This window comes from Glossina fuscipes, unplaced genomic scaffold, assembly GCF_014805625.2.
Source record: "Glossina fuscipes isolate IAEA_lab_2018 unplaced genomic scaffold, Yale_Gfus_2 27, whole genome shotgun sequence".
NCBI classification, from domain to species: domain Eukaryota; kingdom Metazoa; phylum Arthropoda; class Insecta; order Diptera; family Glossinidae; genus Glossina; species Glossina fuscipes.
In genome coordinates, this window is record NW_023998422.1 from 5002129 (window position 1) to 5020993 (window position 18865).

The window sequence follows — 18865 nt, forward strand, 5'->3', positions numbered from 1 at the left end:
AGTGGACTTAGTGCTGTATATGGTAAAGATCAGTGTCCTACTTTTAGTAGATCTTATTGCTTCTTCAAACCAGGGCTGCTGTATATAGCGCGGGCATCCGTCGCGAAAAGGTTATGATTACATATGAATATTGCATACGAATTGCTAAACTTTGCATACCTTTGAAAGGATATCGACGAAAGCGAAAAAAAAAAAAATCGAAAGGCTTTTGTATGAACAAAATAAAATATGTGCTGATGTTCTTCTGCGATCGAGTAAATGAAATATGTTTTTAGTCCTTCAATACTCTGCGATGCATAGACACATACATACGAGAAAAGAAAATAATCACAAAATTCTTTAATTCTCTTTTGTGTTTGGTTATTCACTGCCGTAAGGGGGTAAGAAAAATTGTTGTTGTTTCTTTTGTTGCGTTGATGCACATACACATACACATCGGGAACTTTTAAAGAGATATTATCATTAGAGTGATACTTACAGTACGACTTGTGTACACACAGCCACAATAAAAAATATTTTGTTTTCATTAAATATTTATAAGACAAAGAAATATAAACGCATCGCCGTCGTTAGGAGTGTTTCCAACTTTTGATGAACCTGGAGTTATGTGTTAACTGAATTTTAAAATTCATACGGATATGCTTTTGCATAATCAAATAAAAAACTGTTGCCATAACTATAAGCTGCCTCTGTTCAGTTTCTTTCCCTCATCGTTAAGCAGTAGAATGATCTGACGTCATCTTATCATTATCCAAAGTTTGGCATTCACTCATTAAAATTGAACGATAACGTGTTTGTTGCGATAATAAAATATTGGTTTCGAACTACAACTCAACTTGTTTCTCGCTGTCATTGGATAAAATTGGATTAAATTGCGGAAAAGGAAATAACGCAAAGTTTACAAACACTTTCTCCAATAATCTGTCTTGTACGTTATAAGAAAGGCAGGTATATGTGTAAACGTTTTCCTCTTCTTCGCTAAATGGTAAGCTCTGGTTACGCTTTGAATATGTTGCTGCTTTATAAGATACCTTGCTGGCGACGATATATTTAGCTTCAAACAGTACCCTCCCTGTCGATGTTACGTCTGCCCAGCGTGCCGAGATCGGTGTGCTCTATTTGTTACTGCTATGCTATTATTTCTATTAATCACTTATTCCGAGAGCCTACAGAAAATATTTTCAGCTAACTATAATAGACTTAAATCTTTTTATTTTATTTATTACTAACTAACTACTATTTATTATCAAAGTATAAGTAAATTTACTTTTAAATGTTATACACACCGCTGAGAGACGGAAGTCCATTTATTGCGCTCCATCGTTTGGAACACCCAGAAGGAAGCTTTAGAGACCTCTTGAAGTATGTACATTCTTGAACTGTGCCAATCTTGGAATCCAGAAAAGGATGCCGACCTTTTTATCTGTCCACCTGTCTATCGGTGGCAAACGTGACCCCATGCGCAAATATGTAGATTAGAAGTTTAGAACAAACACCGGAAAATCCTGGGCGCAAGTTTGGCCAAAGCGATGGAGCAACATAAAGTTAGAACACAACTGATTGCGAAGGTAGTATGCAAGAAAATTACATTCGGTCGTGATCGAAACTTTTATATCTAAACTAAATTTAATTCTCTATAACATTGGGTGGGCGTGGCGGATTTTTTCTGTGGACATTTATTAGGTATATGTGTTGTGCATTATAAGTAACAAGGAAAGCCCCGAAAAGCAAAGGTGTTCACAATTTTTGTTACAAAAGCGTATGGACTTTGAACGGTTCGATCTATTTTGAAATTCTTCTGCACATCTATAGGCGATACGATGGGCTTTTGCGAGCGCAGAAATAGCTGCAATTTTTCCAAATATTTGACATTTTGTATATTTTTTCATCAAAACCGAAAGGTTCTTTGCGATGGGGTTGCGCTTGCTGCGCACTTTTTTAGTTTAATTTATATGACAAACGCAGAAACTTTTGGAATTTGTTTCTTCAGTCATTTGTCTTTGAAAAGCTGACTGAGTAACCCCTTTTTCAAAGTCTTTAGTATGTCGTAACGTATCGCATTTGAACACTTGCATGCCTTAAATATTTTGCAAATAATTTTATGCTTTTTTTTTTATTATTATTTCTTTGGTTTCCAGCAGTTCGCTTCATTCCTCGCATTGCAACCCTCATGGTTTACCTCTATATAACGACGCATGTGAGTTACGTAAGAGTTAGAGAAAAGCGATAGGCTTGCGTTTGTTGCTTATAATTCTCCTTCTACCCCAAATGTGATGCGATAGAGTCCTTCCGCATTATTTAACGGATAACATATATGGTGGGGTGGGGTGGGCGAATGACCAGGCAAGTGGGGCACTTTCAATTTGAGTAATTTACAGCAGATTGCAAAAGTTAAATTGTTTTATTCCTTTTTTTCTGCTGTCATTCAATTGCCTGCCCATTGTCTAGCGCGTAACGTTTCACGTTCAAGGGGGGGATGGCGGGGAAACATGATTTAATTTTAAATGTTCGCCTTTTTTGTATGCATTACATTAAACATGTTTCCTCGTTTGTTTTTTTTTTTTTTCCACATAAATATAATCAGTGCACGCGGCCTTGCATATAAATAAGTTGTTTAATATTAAATTAAATAGTTTCTGATTAAATGCTTTTATTAATAATTTATTCATCACTATGCTAAATTTTCTCATGTTACAGTTTTTGTTTTTGCTTTTTGCTTTTTTTTTTTTTCAACACTGATTGGTTATTATTTGCAGTATAGGAAGGGTTAATGAGAAAAGTTTTGTCCAAAGCCACAATAGGAGGGCGGGGTGACTTGCTGTGTTTGGATTTTTAATTCAGCAAATTGCTTCTTAGTAGTCATGCACTGTTTTGTGTACGCTTTTTTTTTTCCTTTTCATAAAATAAAATGAGTTCGCTTCAACTTTTGCTGGTTTAAAGATAAAGCAGTTATCCGTTAACTGGCTTTTTGGCTTGATCAAAAAATATTGTGAATTTGTTTGTAAAATTTCAAAATATTTATTTATTTTAATATATAAATATCATCCCGCTCATCGCCTTTACATCGACCTCTTTAGCAATACACTTGTGTAGTCGTCAAACACGGAGAATGTATGATATGGAACAAGGTTGCAATGAAACGATTCGACAAAATGACAAACAGATCAATTTTGATGGGGAAATTCGACCAGGACAGGTAGAAGGATTACGAAGTATGTACTCGTTATAAGCTGAATATCTGTGGAGCTATTTTTTTATTGACGGTTTTTTTACCTTTTGGATGATATTCGTCCGATTGGTTGGATCGTGTGAAAATACAATTCCCATCTCCTGCGATGATGTGATTCATAACATTCTGGCAATGGGAAATTATTATGTCGCAGACAATTTCGGTAACCAATAATTCGATATATTGAGCCATTGAAACTCTACATTGATTTCGATGGCAATACTATTAACCCAAAACACAAGAAAATAACTTCGTGAGCTCGGAGTATCTGTAAACTTTAAATGAAATATTCACAGTGTTATGTCTCACCCTCCTTGCATACGTGAACGCATAATTTTATGACTGGAACTGTAAGAAGGCTTTACCTAGCCACAATAAGGTTGAGGTTGATGAAGGCTTTACTGATATCGTTATTAGTATTTTTATGTTTGAAACCATACGAATACTCTTAGGGATCGAATTCATTTTTATTCTTTTTTGAGAGCTAAAGTTTCTTTCAAAATTTCTTATATTCCAGACGTGATTTTCGTTTTTAGGGCGCAGAAATCGCTTAAATATTATATCACGACAGTGCAATTGTAGGTCCCGATGAGGTGCTATCTTTTCGAAAATGATCGTTGACAAATAATTTTTCTGGTAAGAGCAGAGTCGAAACCATCTTTACAAGTGGAGTGTTTCGAGTACGCCAACTCTTTGTTCAGCGCTTTCTATTGCATGTAAGACCAACCATAAAAGCTGCAAACATTAATGGCAAACGTTTGTTGTTCTAAATTTTTGCTTAGAAACCATCGACGATCGACTCATTATAGCGGATTGAATGTAGGAGACCAGGACAACTAGTAACTTACGGAAAAAACGTATTAAGCTTGGGTGGTTATATACGCGTGACACCCAGAAAGACTTAACAGCGACTTCGTTTTTGTCGAATCGATCTACAGACAGATGGACGGGATTAAATAGGTCGAGAACAAATCTTGCCGTCCGCCTGCCGATCCAACTCTCTGCCCGTCGCTTGATTTTCTTTTACTAAACCAATCGATTCAGAATCATTTTCTCAATCGATATAATTTTGTCCGCATGCCTAACCGTCCTCCTGTCTTTTCATCTATTAGTCTGTCTGGCTGCTTGTATCTCTTGTTTCTCTTGCATCTTACATCTCTTTCTGTTCGTATGATTGCCCGTGTGTCTATCCATTCGTACGTATGTCTGTCCTGCTGTCAGGGGGCGTAGTACGCTTAAAAGTGGCTTGGGCCACCGTGGGGTTAAGCCTTTCAGGCAGGAACCCACGTTAAACCCTTGCCACAAATTCTGTCCTGCTGTCCGTTTTCAAGCTCAATGGCTGCCAGTGTTATGTTCAATGCACAAATCGCAATTTTGAACCTTAAAACATGCACGTAGACGTCGAAAAGATATCGTATTAAAAATATCAACATTTTCATGATTACACCTCGTGCAAGGCCTTACGAATTTTCAACTTTCAGTTTTCCAAATTTCTTGACAAAAATTGATAGGCACCAGTACCCCGTCGCATGAAACTTCCGATCGGATGGACAATTCTTTCTTAGGCAAGACTTGATTCTAAGCGACGTGAAGCGACAGTGAATGAACTATCTATCTTCGGTTCACAAATACAATTACGCCACAAATTTACATTGTACGCGAATTGCAAAACGGCGATACGAACGAGTCAAACTTGAAAAATTTCGCCTTAAACTTTTCAAATGCCTTAACGCCTAATTGCCTTAACACTGACATGTAAAAAAATCTCCTAGAAAAACGTTTCAATTTGTATGATCCACGCCCACCTGTTCCTGAATTTCTATCATAACTAGGTTCTCATTCCAGCTTTCGTGTTTATTCGAGAAGAATTATCAACGATTTTGTCTTTTCTTTTGCATGTAACGTAATACGTAAAACGTAATTATTCATACTTAAGAAGCTAAAGTGAAGATGAATTTGACTTTTATTTTCTTAGCACTTTTATTAACTTGAAATTTCAATTGAAGTGTCTTTCATTTTTAAACCACAACATTTTATTGCTTAAAAATTGTCTTTGACATATACGATATATAAAAAAAGAAGAAATTATTTTAAAGTTGTCGTTTAACGTTATTATCATCTTAAGTGGTTGAGGTTTTATTTTGTGTGTGTCTCACAAACGCAAATGCTATGCGACTTTAAAAGTTCCGGGAAGAGTAATATCTAATTTATTCCGTATCTTCCTTATTTTCTCTTTTAAAATTTAAGCTCATTTGATTTCTGGTGGGTGCGAAAAACTTTCGGGTGACTTTTCAATGAAATTGAACTTTTTGTTCCATTGCTAGCCGCTGCTTCCTCTCTCCAAAGTCTTATATAGCGGATACTCTCATTAAAATGGATGCTCCGTTCTTACAGGCAATAATTCACCGATTGCAATCAGTGTCATTCAGAAGGGGCAAGGTGTGCTGACACACTTCCGCATCCGCTAGGTGGCATCGGCTTCCCTATCTCTTTCTCACTGGTCACCATATTACACGATTAGGGAACATCCTCTGAATGGTGGATCATATAATAAAAAGATTAAAAAAGATATCTAGTTGAGCGTTCCCAACTTCTCTTGGCTGAGTTGAACTTTGTAGGGTCGAATTTCGTAATTTTGAAAATTCCCAATATCAGTTAGCTTTAGACATAGTGAGCCTCTTTTTCCGGGTAAATCATACCGTAGAGGAATTACTTTAGTATTTAGTAGCACTCCGTCCAGTTGAAAACACTAAAAGATAACTTATGCAATCACTTGGAGCTTAAAGAGAATTGACAAAGTTATTAGAGAATAGATCGATTTCGCATTCTTCGAATTCTCCCACAGTCAACGAAAATCCTCTTTATCGGCAACAAATGACAATTTCTAAGGAGCAAATTCGCAAGAAAGATATAATGGCAGTATTTGTAACCTGTCGGTGATATGCCGCTTCTCTATCCAATGCCTGGTTGCACGAGGTGTACTTAATTCATGTATTAATTCATCTCTAACATGACCATGAAATTTAATCTGCGTACAACGCGGCACTTATCTCACAAATAACTTCTAGTATATCTCGTCACTTACTGGTTTTATTGCCAGCCTTGCCCATGCATTGACGTTATCCTTGAAAATCTAGATGAATGTTTGTCTTTTAAGAATCGTTTTGCATCAAAAACAAACCTCGCTTGAACAGCTGGAACTATGACATTGATATCGGGATATCGGAGCAATTGTCCAAATTTTAAAGTTTACTTTGTCCAGATATTTGATCTAGTACCGGCACTTTTTCCTTATATCCTCTACCGTTAGCTGCATTACGCATGCATATGCGGTTTGAGTTATCGTCTATCATTTGTGGTTTGGATAAGAGCATACATGGAAGATGTTCATCTTTCATGTAAACATCGATGGCAGTATGTTGCTTATACATGTCATAAAAGCCAACCTAATGAAATTACATACACTACACATAGCAATAATTTATTCAGTTATTCATTCATTTACCACATAATGCTCTACTTCTTAAAAATTTATTATAAAAAAAAAGAAAAAGGAAATCTTATTTATTGGATACGAGATACTAGGTCAGATGCATAAATTGATTAAAATAAAATAAAACCAATACGCACAAGTATAAGTTTCATAGACAGATGCAAGCCTTATGCTATGAGTGTAATCATAAAAAAGAAGATAAATAAATAAAATTAACTCGAAGCTTGAAGTGCAGAAGCGTAATGCGTATCCTGTGATGTCTACTAAGCAAAATATAAAATACTATTTTCTAATCTGCAGATACTCAACACATAACGCAATACGTTGGTCAATAAGTCCACGGACTCTGACATATGTAGATGTAACCTCGAATATAATAGGTTTATTGTTTTTAGGTAGTTCGAACACCCTACAATGACGCTTTTTATTATCTATCTAAGTTACAGTGGGCCCGAACTTCGTGTGTTGAATATTGAATATTGTTTTCAAATGAGGGACAAGTAACAAGAATACATCTGTCCACGGCCCTTCACGATTATATATATAAATTCCTAAATTTTTTTCACAGTTATTCATATAACGACTTTTCAAGATCAAGCCTTATATGAGAAGTAGTCGAAGAAGTGTTGCAACTCGAACCTCTTTCAATAGCGTTCGTCCATTGGCCGAAACACGTCAGTGTGCCGAATTTCACTAAAACATATCAAAAATTGCGTTCCGCTGAGCACAGGAAAACAAGATGGACATATGGACAGAATAACAGACAAGCTAAAATTAATTAAGGAAGTAAGACTGGATCGATGGATATGATAAACGTTTTCTTTGTCCCAAGCTTTCAGTATCGTGTACGCAAAATTAATACGCTCTGATACCACAAGTGATGTCATCCTGTGATTTGAAACAGAAGTGGTACGGATATCGACGATGCTAAGGATGGTTGCATGACACAGGTGACATCGTACTAAACTAAAAGCCAGTGTGTTTACTATTTTGATTGAATATTTGACGGTGAGAAAACCGTTTCCCTAACGGGCACCGCATTCCCTCACCGTGGAATCAGACAAGGGAGCGAGAGAGACAGGTAAACGGAATTTTTTATGCTATAAGCGCCATTGGACGAAACATAGTATGTAGATACCGTATACTAGAAGTATATAGCAACTCACTCAACAAGATTGTAGGATACTGTATGGATATCTTGTGCCCTTATAAACGGTACTGAATAGATTCTTAGACAGTGTAATATATGCACAGCAGAGCGTTGGTTCACAAAGTAAAGGCATAAGTAAGTGTCAAACTTACGAAAACACTGCACTCGCATTTTGCGTTGAAAACAACTAATATAAGCATCAAGTTACACTAAGTGCCTTGCAGCTTGTGCGTAGATAAATTACACAACAATTAAGTAAAGTAATTTCTAAATAAAATTCATTCCTATGCAATCTAAGCATTGGTTTATTAGGGATACTTTAGGCCGAATCGTCGTTTCCAATAAGAAGCACTAGTCTTGGCGAGCAGATCCTCTCGTTTTGCTGAGAACCATTCTGTACATCACAACCTTAAGACTTTAAATGTACAGGAAAAAACTCTGTCCATAAGTTTAGCACTCCATATAGCTTAAGCCTTTTAAATGGCGTTTCCTTGCTCAACTCATCATTTCTTGCCTAACAAGCCTCACTAAACATTGTGATTACAAGGCGGTTATGCTTACCTTCATCACAACACAGTGACAGTCTTTAAACGCAGTGTATAAAAATTTTATGACAGGAAAAATGACATGAGTATCCTGTAAGGCGTCTCTAAAACTATTGGACAGAATGTTGTGAAATTTGAAGGCCATTGTCGTCCTAATGGCCTTACATTCCAACTTCGGAGTACGTATAACAATTTTAAGAATAATTTAACTCTCGACTTAATTGGGTATCTTTCACGTAATAGCACAGATGTTGATAGAGGTTGTAATTAACGGTTTCTTAACCAAACTCATAACATTTTGAAATCATTACGCAAATCTTTAACTGTTTTCTGACAAAGAGGAAAACCGTAAAAAAGGAAATAATTGCTTTTTAAAAGCAATGAAAAACGTGTTATTTTAAAACGTAAATTACTCTGTTACGCATAACGCACGTGCTCTTGAGAGCAAAAAAAAAAAAAGGAAAAAAAGAAAAGAACTTTACTTAACTGGCCTTCATACACATAATGATTGTAGCGCACCTTACATACACAGGCACACAAGTACATATATACACCAAAATAATTTCATCAGGAAACTTCTGCCGTATCATATAGTTTATGTTTTTCATGATTTTGTTTTTTTTTTTTTAATATTTCACTTACGGAATTTCCTCTTTTTACTTTTCTTTCTCATTTCGTACATTTGTAAAAGTTTCAAGTTAAAAGTAACTTAATTTATGGTTACGTTGAAAAGTTTTTGCTTAAAACGTGTATTTGTGTATGCACGCGTATGCGTTTAACTATAAACGGTAAAATTATGAGTTTTATGTCTGTGGTCTATATAATATTAAACAACGTGCTACTCCAAGCTATAACTGTTAATTTTTCTTCAAAAAAAATCAAAAGAAAAAAAAAACACGTATAACAATTTAAAATATCTTTTTATACCCATCACCCAAAGATGACAAATATATTCATTTTGTCAAAACGTTTGCCAAAACCAGAAAGAATCTTCAGACCGTATATTATATACTTTTGTACAGCATCAAATTCTGAGTCAATTTAAGCATGTCCGTCTGTCTGCTCGACTGTGTCATAGGTTTCGTAAATATTCTCCGGCTAACGAATATGACGATATCGGCAAGAAGTTGAAAATGCTCCAAATTCATCAAAGGACACACCCACAGCACTTACACGCCTATGCAACAAAAACTGAAAACTCCTTTGGTTTCCATGTTCTTTGCTCGTTGCTCATGACTCTGCACAGATAGACGATATAGAAAACCAGAAAAAGGCGACCCCGCTTACCTAATATTGTAGAGTATGAAAATTTAGTTTTTGTTGCTTTTTTAGTCTTTCCTAGGATAGCTGTGACGAATATAAAAGATACGCTCGCAGCCAAATAAAATTTTCTTACTTGTTTTGGTTGAATTTCTTTTCTTTCTTCCATACCCATCATCTAACGATAAGGTGCATATTCATTTTGTTAAAATCTTTGCCAAAAGCAGCAGGAACCCTCGGCGACCTCACGTCAGCATTAGATTCTCAATCGATTTAAGCAAGTCTGTCTGTTCGTCAATTTTACATCTGTTGTAAATCTTCTGTTAACCACAAAAAGAAAGCTATCGACTTCAAAGTTGGTAGAAACCTTGCGTTCAGATTGGTATTGAAAATGGGCCTTATCGGTCAAAGGATACGCCTACATTGCCACATAAACTCAGAACGCTTCGGTATTCCAAATAGAAAAATTGTTTTCTTATTCATTATTCACAACCTACAGCAGATAAACACCTGAAAATCTGAACGAACATTCTATAGGCGATGCTCTAGTATCTGTACAAAAGTAGAGAAAATCGGCCCTGCCTACGCAATAGTACAGTGTACCCAAAGTTTTATCTATTTGTCAAAACCATAAATCTCGTCACGTATATAAATTCTTGACTAGTGGCGAACTTGGAGTGATTCTAAACAGGCCCATCTGTTCGTCTATCCATAAGCCCCTCTCTCCAACTTTTTAGTATCTAAGGCAAGCATTTTCCCGGTCGCCTGCAAATTTGCAAACGAGTATGAAAATGGCGCAAATCGGTCAATGGACATCGGCCTACCGCTTTTATTTTATAAAAATAGAAAAAATCAGCCACGCCCACACAATATTACGGAGCAGAAAAGTATAGATTTTTCTTTCCGTTTAGCCTTTTTTATAATAGTATAACAGTGATCGGTGTCTAAGAGATTCGTTCAAAGCCGAATGTAATTTTCTTACTTGTTTTTTTCCCGCACTCTTGCTATTCTCTAGACATTTTAACATGAATTGTATGAATCAGCAAAAAACAAAATTAATTGAAATGCTTAAGGCAGTATAATTATCGTGTACTCGTTATTGAAATCGTCACTTTATCCATTAACAAGTGGTTAAGCATAACCGCTAAATTGGTCTCTACCAACCCTGCTTCTTTTTCCATGACAATGATGAATAATAAGCAAAGAAGCTTTGGTTTCATTTGTTAATGGGAAAATGAGAAAAAGCTCAGTTTCACCTGAGGCCAAGTCTGTATTTCCATCTATACATATTTGTCATGGAATGTACGCCTACGTTGTGCTGAATGATTTGGACGACTTTTTCTATCAATAAAGTTACATATTATTCCATTTTTGGCTATTATTGTAAGTAGGTCCTGTTGACTGACTTTTGGCGATATTCCTCTCCTCTCCTCCTCTGTTATTTATCTGGTAAACGAAAAAAGTTTCCATGACTTAAATAAAGACCTATGAAACTAATTGCATCCATTCTTATATTGACTATGTCTCGACATCAGATTTCTTATACCAACTCCTATATATACCAAGAGTCGTCCTAGTATTATTTTTTAAGACAATTCTCTTAAGAATCCAGAGAACATAACAAAAGCGGCACCAAATCTGTTCGAAAGATCGGAAAGTGGACTTGCTCGAGATGGCTTCATCCATGAAAAAGATCTGTTCGAAATGATTGCAAGAGGGTTTTTTCATGCGACTTGTGAAAATCATCAGTGTGATAATTAAAATATTGATTGACTATCTCGACAAGGACCAAAAGATCAACAGCGAATATTGTGTAACATTGCCTTTGAACCGCCACGTTTGACCGGAGACATATTGAGGGATAATAACATAACGCAGACGTATTAAGTGGAATATATACGTATGGAGCATGTGTGCGCAAAGCAAATCTTGTGTTTTGATTCCAACAAACTATTTATATACGTTTATTATTCATTGATAAAATAAATAAAGGAAAGCGATTATAATATTTTATTGAAGACTGCCTGAGTTAGTGACATAGTTTACAATATTTGGTCTAAATTGAACTTAATTTTGATTTGTTGTAAGATGGAATTTATTTCTAAAAATTCAGAGGGAAAGTGTTTGTTTGCCTCAAAACTCTGAAGGCCGAGCCGAATTGACTTGGAAGAAAGGACAAGAAGCCAGAGATACGATTGAACCCCATGCTTTAAACATAAGCGAAGAGAAATAACGTCATCGAAATAGAAAACAATTTCATCTTTTTTCCCATAATCATTTCAAATCTCATGGATTGAAAATGTTGGGGTCCAACTTATCCTAGCATCTGTTGCGAAGTGTCTTAGCCTAGCCTTTTTATAACGTATATCGCTTGTTGTGCTATGGCACCTCGAGTTGGTGCGGATGAATGCAACATCAAGAAGGACTTAAGGTGAACGTAGCCTTTATTATTCCGTCCGTTCGTCTGTTTGCGTTTAACCTACGGACGCGAATTTTTGAGATATTTTGATGAAATTTGATATCCTGACGAGCTTTGGATCGGACCACTTTTTCCACCCCTTGCCATACAACGATTTATTTCAAATAGTCATTACATGATCAAATGTAGTATCGTGTAGAGTGTATAACGGTGAGCCGTGTCCGTCTATAACGTTTCCATTTATTTTTATTTACCATGACCAAGTGCGTTTCTTAACAAAGCAAAGTCGAATGGTTTGCTTCAAAACAATAGACCTTTGATTAAACGGTAATTGCAGAGACGCAATCGTACAGTCAGCTTAAACTTCACGATTTTTTATGTAATTTATTGTCGAAAAAATAGGTACACGTTTTCTTAAATATATTTTGAAAATTTAGTTGTTTGAATAAATAACTTTGTCGTTCTTCGTTTTACTTACTTCGATGTACAGAAAATTGTATTTCTTCGTTAAATGAAAAAAATATGCTCTTTCTTCTGGAAAGAGAAAGATTTTCACTCTCTTTATGCGAAAATCCATTAAAATACATTTCAAATTCACCATAATTAACATTTTATGGCATCAAACGGAATCTTATCGTAAACACAAAGTTTTGACTGTCGCTGCAGTTACTTTCAAGTAATTTTACGCAACGCATTAAAAGGAAAACCAAATGAAACAATCATAAAATACGAATTTTTGATACCCTCAGGGGGGGGATCTAAGCTCCAAGTATAATTATCAGCTACTGGACAATGTTATCATTACAAGATCGAGTATGATGTAACATACTTTTAGGAAATTTATACTCATAACATTTAATGCAATTTGTAAAAGGTTCCCCACACGATCATGCTTAACCCGATTCAAGTAATCTTAAATATTCTGAGTATTTTTTTAAAAGTAAACGGACACACTTTAGCCTAAATATATCTATGGTCCAAGAAAGAGTAATTTTTCGTACTTGGTGAAATCTTCTAGTGTTTGGAAATTTAATTGTAACAACGAAATGACTGAATTAGTATTATAAACCCTTTGATGGGTCTGCGTATATATTTCGAGTTGAAGAAAAAAGGATATAGAGTTAATAAAAACAACACTTCAAAACTAATTAAAGCTTGAAAAAGAAAAATATTCACAAAAAAAAAAACAAAAAAAAAAATAAATAAATAAATAAATAAAAATAAGCAAAAAACTTTTCAAAGAAAACAACTTTTTAATAAGTTGGATAAAAACGGGGAAAAAATACTAAAGAAAAAGTAAGCAACGGGAGCGGACGGCGAATTTGTTTGAAAATCAGCTAAATATTGTAAGTGAAAGGAATTGAATTCTTCAAAATTTCTTTTCTAAGGGTTTAGTGTTTTCCTCCCCTTTCTTTCTCTTCCTTCTTTCCGCGCTTCTGCCATTATTAGCTACAGGCAGTCAGTCAGTCAATGTTAAAGAAAAGTAGAAAATTCCGCCACAATAAGAAAAACCTATAGAAACTGCAAAACTTTAGCTAAACAATAATAATAAAGGAAGAAAAAAAAAAGAAAAGAAAAGAAAAGAAAACGAACACAAATCAATGAATAACATAATGACAGCAATAACAAAACCCTGCGCTTAGCCAACATATGGTTTTCATTAAGGGTGGAGTGCAGACATAAGCACTATACGTATGCACTGTAGGAGAAGTTGTTAGCATGAGCCCATTGAGTGTACGTAGACTACAAGACGAGAAAATCCGCTTAAAATAAAATTATTTTGTTAAGAGATTTGTTCTTCCTCTTTTTTTTTTTTTGTCTTCTTCATTTTGTTCTATTTTGTTCGCCTTTGTGTAAAAGTTAAGTGATAATAAGTTCATGTGAAGGGTTTTCTATTATTTTTTATTTTTATTTATTTATTTTTTTTTTTTTTTTATGTTATCCTATTATCGTATGTGGTTTTTATGGTAAAGTTGGTTTATTTGATTTAATTTTATATTTTTCTTCAATGAATTTTAAAAAAATATATACATATATATATATTGGAGATACCTTTGGTTAATCGATGAACGTGATTATAGATTAAAATTAAACTTTAGAGGAAGCCTGGCAGTTAGGGGATGTCCGTTGCACGAACACGATGATAGTTAGAAAGAAATGAGGAAAGAAGAGGAGACAGGGAGTGGTCTTAGGCTACTAGATACGTATACAGTTAGTAAGTCTTATGCCTTCACTAACTCCGACTGAACTCTACTACCATGTGCGCTCCACTGCACTGAGATTCAAGCTCTTTGCGATGTTGCTTAGAACTCGGTTATTAGTCATTCCTTGCCTTGTAACAAAATCTTATCGCCAACCTCAAGTTTCCTAAAGCATCAATAAGACGGTCACGATTGCGGAATGTCGTGATTTGAGTCAAATAATTTTTTACTAATAAGAATTTTAAATACGTAAAGAAAGCAGGTTTTGTACCAGGTCGTACTAATTGGAAGCATTTCGCAGTCTTTCAAGCCGGGAACCTATGTTGCTAGCTCTTGTCCTAGCTCTACCTCACTTTTGGTACAATCAGCTTGTGTGGATGTGTGCACCATCCAGAAAGACTCGAAATAGACCTACCTTTCAATATACCAATCTATTCAGAATCACTTGTCTGTCCTTCAGTCCGTCCTGCTTACTTGTGTACAACCACGCAGCTTGCAGATCGGATACAGGGATTCAAGACGGACAGAGGGGCAGACGGACAGACGGATAGACAAGCTTAGATCGATCCGGGAACCTAGTCTGAATGGATCGCTATAATAAAGAAGAGGTCTATTTCAAGTCCTTCCTCCTTTGAGTGCAGCATACATCCCCTTTAACTTAATATACTTTTGCATCGCAAATGTTGTAAGACGGAAAAAATGTTGCATGCTAAACACTCGCAGCGGCAAGCTGTCAGCTGCATTCCAACCAACTAAAGCAGTACATTGACTTTCTTCCTTCTGCTAGGTTAAGCACAAATCCGCATAGCGATTGTATTTTCCAGGCCGCTCTTCTAAAGGAATTTTGCTTTTTTTTTTATTAAATGTTGTGTTTTATAATTTTCTGCAGAATTATTGCACCTAAAGAGGGATTGCTTAAGACTTCTTTTTTAAGAAATTTATTTTTATTTCCCTGCAACTGAAACTAGGCAATGAAGGATTTTCGTACGTTTGCTGATTTACAAAAACTCCTGCTTATTTATTTATTTGCAAAATGTGTTCACCACTAAAGTCCCAAAAGGCATTTCGTATGGTTAGTTGGATATTCTATGTTTTTTTTTTTTTTTTTTTAAATAATGACAAACTTTTTATATTGAGTTGTTTACCCTAATGAAGAAAGAATGAACTTCTTTATATGAAAATGATTTGATGACTTTGTTAGCTTAATCTTGCCCAAGTTTTCAAAAGACTTTTATTTCTTTTGAAACACGAAAGAAAATATGGTTTTTTTAAAAATTCATTCTTTTTTGCATAAAAATTTTAGGCATGATTTCTCAAATTTGTTGAGCGCATACAAAACAAGTTTTGGGATAAACAAGTAAAACGATTACCGTCGACCACAGCCCACCATTAAACACCCTACTTCAGACGACAGTTATTCAGATAACGAGTTTTGAAAATAGGATTTTAGGTAGGAACAGTTCGAAAGAGTGTAGCATACATTCTTGCGTTCTAATTGAAATATCTCCAATGCTATGACCAGTAGGTTAAACAGAAGCTTGCATGGGCATCCATGATATAGAATAGAAAGACAGACAGGCTTATATATACCGCCGAAATTGATTTTGTAGAAGGAGAATCCATGTGAATGCCTTATGGGTGCTTTATACCTCCGCAAAACCTTAGTATACCCGTTTCCCACAGCTAGTGTAGAGTGTATAAACAAACTACATAGTTAATCTTGAAGAAACTTCCAAGAGGTTTTAAATTGATCAGCGGTCATGTCAGTAAGACAACTTTTAAAAAATTCAAAGCATACATAGTGACATCCATTTTGTCGTTGCGAAAGTAAACGTGAATAACGTACATTTGGACCTTGGCATTATCTGTGAAATACAATACTTATAAGGCAGCGAACCCAAGGCCACGTTTCGTGCATTTGGCATGAAACTCATATTTGGTTAAATCACTTCGTTAATAGGCATTATTGTCCCTTTGGTGTACAGAGAACCCACCTGGTATTGCTTAAGGACTTTTAAGTTTGACAAAATAACTTTTGGGCGTGGCTTTTGATCTAAAAATGCGATTGTTGAACATAAAAATGGCGCTGCAGTTACCCTCAACGAAGTACACTGAAGGAACATGAATACTGTTGTTTTTGACACGAAGCAAATGACTCCAGCTTGAACGATATGAGGTTTTAACAAAATGTTGCAGCATGCCATACGTCTAGCGGCACCATCAATTTGTTATGAGAAATATTCAAGGACTGACAAGGACTGTTATCTTCAAGAAAGCCTTTGCAAGTATGCCACAAGGATCAAGCGTTATAACAGGATTGGTCTTTTTACTTTTTTCGGTTGCGTATGCGCAGTGACCTTATCCACTACCAAGGTTATTCGCGTTATTGCTGGTATAAGAGCAGCTTTATATGAGAAAGTTACAAAAATTGGTATTCCAGGATTGACTGGAGGCTAGAGGCGGTCAAACGGGAAGAACCAATATTTAAAGTAAGAGACGATTCATCTTGATATCATTTACCGTTCAGCTGTTATTATAAGTTAAAAAGAAGCAGGCCCTATATATTGGGACTATCTACTATATGATACACTGAACTGCTCTTAAGAAGATTATAATATGGATGGACGGGGCAGCAAGCAGAGGAGGAAAAAGTAAAAGCTTATATAGATGATATGACGTACAAATCGGGGACATGTATTCTTTACCGGATACCTAATGACCTGTCTGATGAAGAGTTTTCATTGAACTATGTTTGCCGCAAAAAGCAATTTTCCCCAGACTTCGGGAACTTTGATAAGAAAATGTTTTCCCTATTACTCTGAAATTCTTCAAAAGTGCGGGCTGTAAGTATTTTCAAAAGCCTCTTAAAATATTTTAAGGCCCAAAATTCCTCAAGCATGAACTCTTTAAACGGTCAACAATTTTTAAAAGCATATATGGGGAAAAGTTGCTTAAGACGTTTTCCACATATATTTTTTTAAACCTTTAGAAAAAAATTGCCAAAGTCCTTTGAAGAAAACAAAAAAAAAACCTCGCAACTATTCAAGCGATACATTTGAAATCTTCTTATGACGCGACTGTTGCAATGCGGCACGCTTATTGAGAAACTCTGACCTCTCTATGCGGTAACACTTGAATAACTTAACTATGTGAAAGTATTTTCCGTAATACTCTTTATATAAAATGGGAAATTTCTTTTCCTCTAGTGATTTAACAAAATTCAAAGAATACCAGATATGTTTAAGCCATTTTTGAAACATGAACAAAATGAAGGCTGGAAGAAGAAAAAGGAAAGCAAACGTAAATTCATAGTCTAGACTTGTTAAAATGAATATTTAAAAGGTTAACTTCTTTTTTTTTTTATTTTTTTTTTCTCTCGTTCTATCTCTCTGCATCCTTCTAACTGCAGGTGTATATGAAAAGTAAATAGCAATCAAAGAAGCAAAACTCTTTAGAGACTTTTAAAATAAAGGAAGCAAAAAAACAGAGAAAATTTTTTCTTTTTTTTCTTTTTTTAAATTTGATAACGAAAAGAAATAAAAACTTACCTTTATGATGTCGTATATGATGATGGCCGCTACTGTAGCCCATACAGCAGGGCTGCTCATAATATAAATTCCAGGTGTTCTCATAATCAGAGTAAGCATAATCCACCGCAATAAGTATTAATAATCCGATAATACGGACATTCATGAAAGACGACATTATTATGATATTTTTATTTAGATTTAATATTGAGCACATGTTTTTTTTTCTTCTTCTTCTTTTTTCTTTTTTCTTCCTCTTATTATTATGATTATTATTTAAATTCTTTCAACCAAAAATAAATTTTTTACACTACTTTGAGCAATTGCTTTATATATATATATAGATATATATATATGTATGTGAATATATCGTTTTTTTTTTTTTTTTTAATAATCTGCAATATTTGTTGTTTATTGGTGATATGTTATTAATTGAGCGTTTTATGATTATTTGCGGTATGCTTTTGCGTTTCTTTAATTTCTTCTAAATATTGCTTATATTGAAATGTATTTATATTCACGTAATTTTTTATGCATCAAACTTAACAAGCAGTTAGTTTTACCCGTCTATTCGCATAGTATTTTATCGAGTGCCAGACGCCAGGACTAATCACTACCAACTGAAGTTAATACAAGCAAGGATTTATGTTTTCGATATATAGACAAAGTACAGACGCATAAACATTATTAAGTAGGATGACCGTACGGTAGTTTTGATTATATTTTATCTCTTTACCTCTGCCACTCTCTCTCTCCTTTCGTTTTCTCTTTCTTTTCTCTCGTTTTCTCGCTCTTTATCGTTGCCCGAGACCGTTTGAAATTGTACTTATTCTCAGAGTTTGAAGTAGTAGTTGTCCTTGCTCTCTCTCTCTCTCTCTCTCTCTCTCTCTCTCTTTCTCTCTCTCGCTCTCCCTCACTATCCTATACGCTATCTTGCTATATTTGATTTTTGTTTTTATCTTTGACTTAACAACAACAACAACAACAACAATTATTTGCCACTTGCTTTCGCTTGTCTTACGATATTTTCTTCCCTTCTAT

At 35.1% G+C, this 18865-nt stretch overlaps 1 protein-coding gene across 2 annotated transcripts in view; it reads right to left on the reverse strand.

Moving 5' to 3' along the window:
* LOC119636091 (semaphorin-2A-like) overlaps positions 1-18068 on the reverse strand; it is a 122341-nt gene extending 104273 nt beyond the window's left edge. For both annotated transcript variants that reach the window (XM_038031223.1, XM_038031222.1), the window contains exon 1: positions 17846-18068. In XM_038031223.1, coding sequence (XP_037887151.1) covers positions 17846-18041 — 196 coding nt within the window. In that variant the 5' untranslated portion in view covers positions 18042-18068. The remainder of the gene's footprint in view (positions 1-17845) is intronic.
* Between the last annotated feature and the right edge of the window lie 797 nt (positions 18069-18865).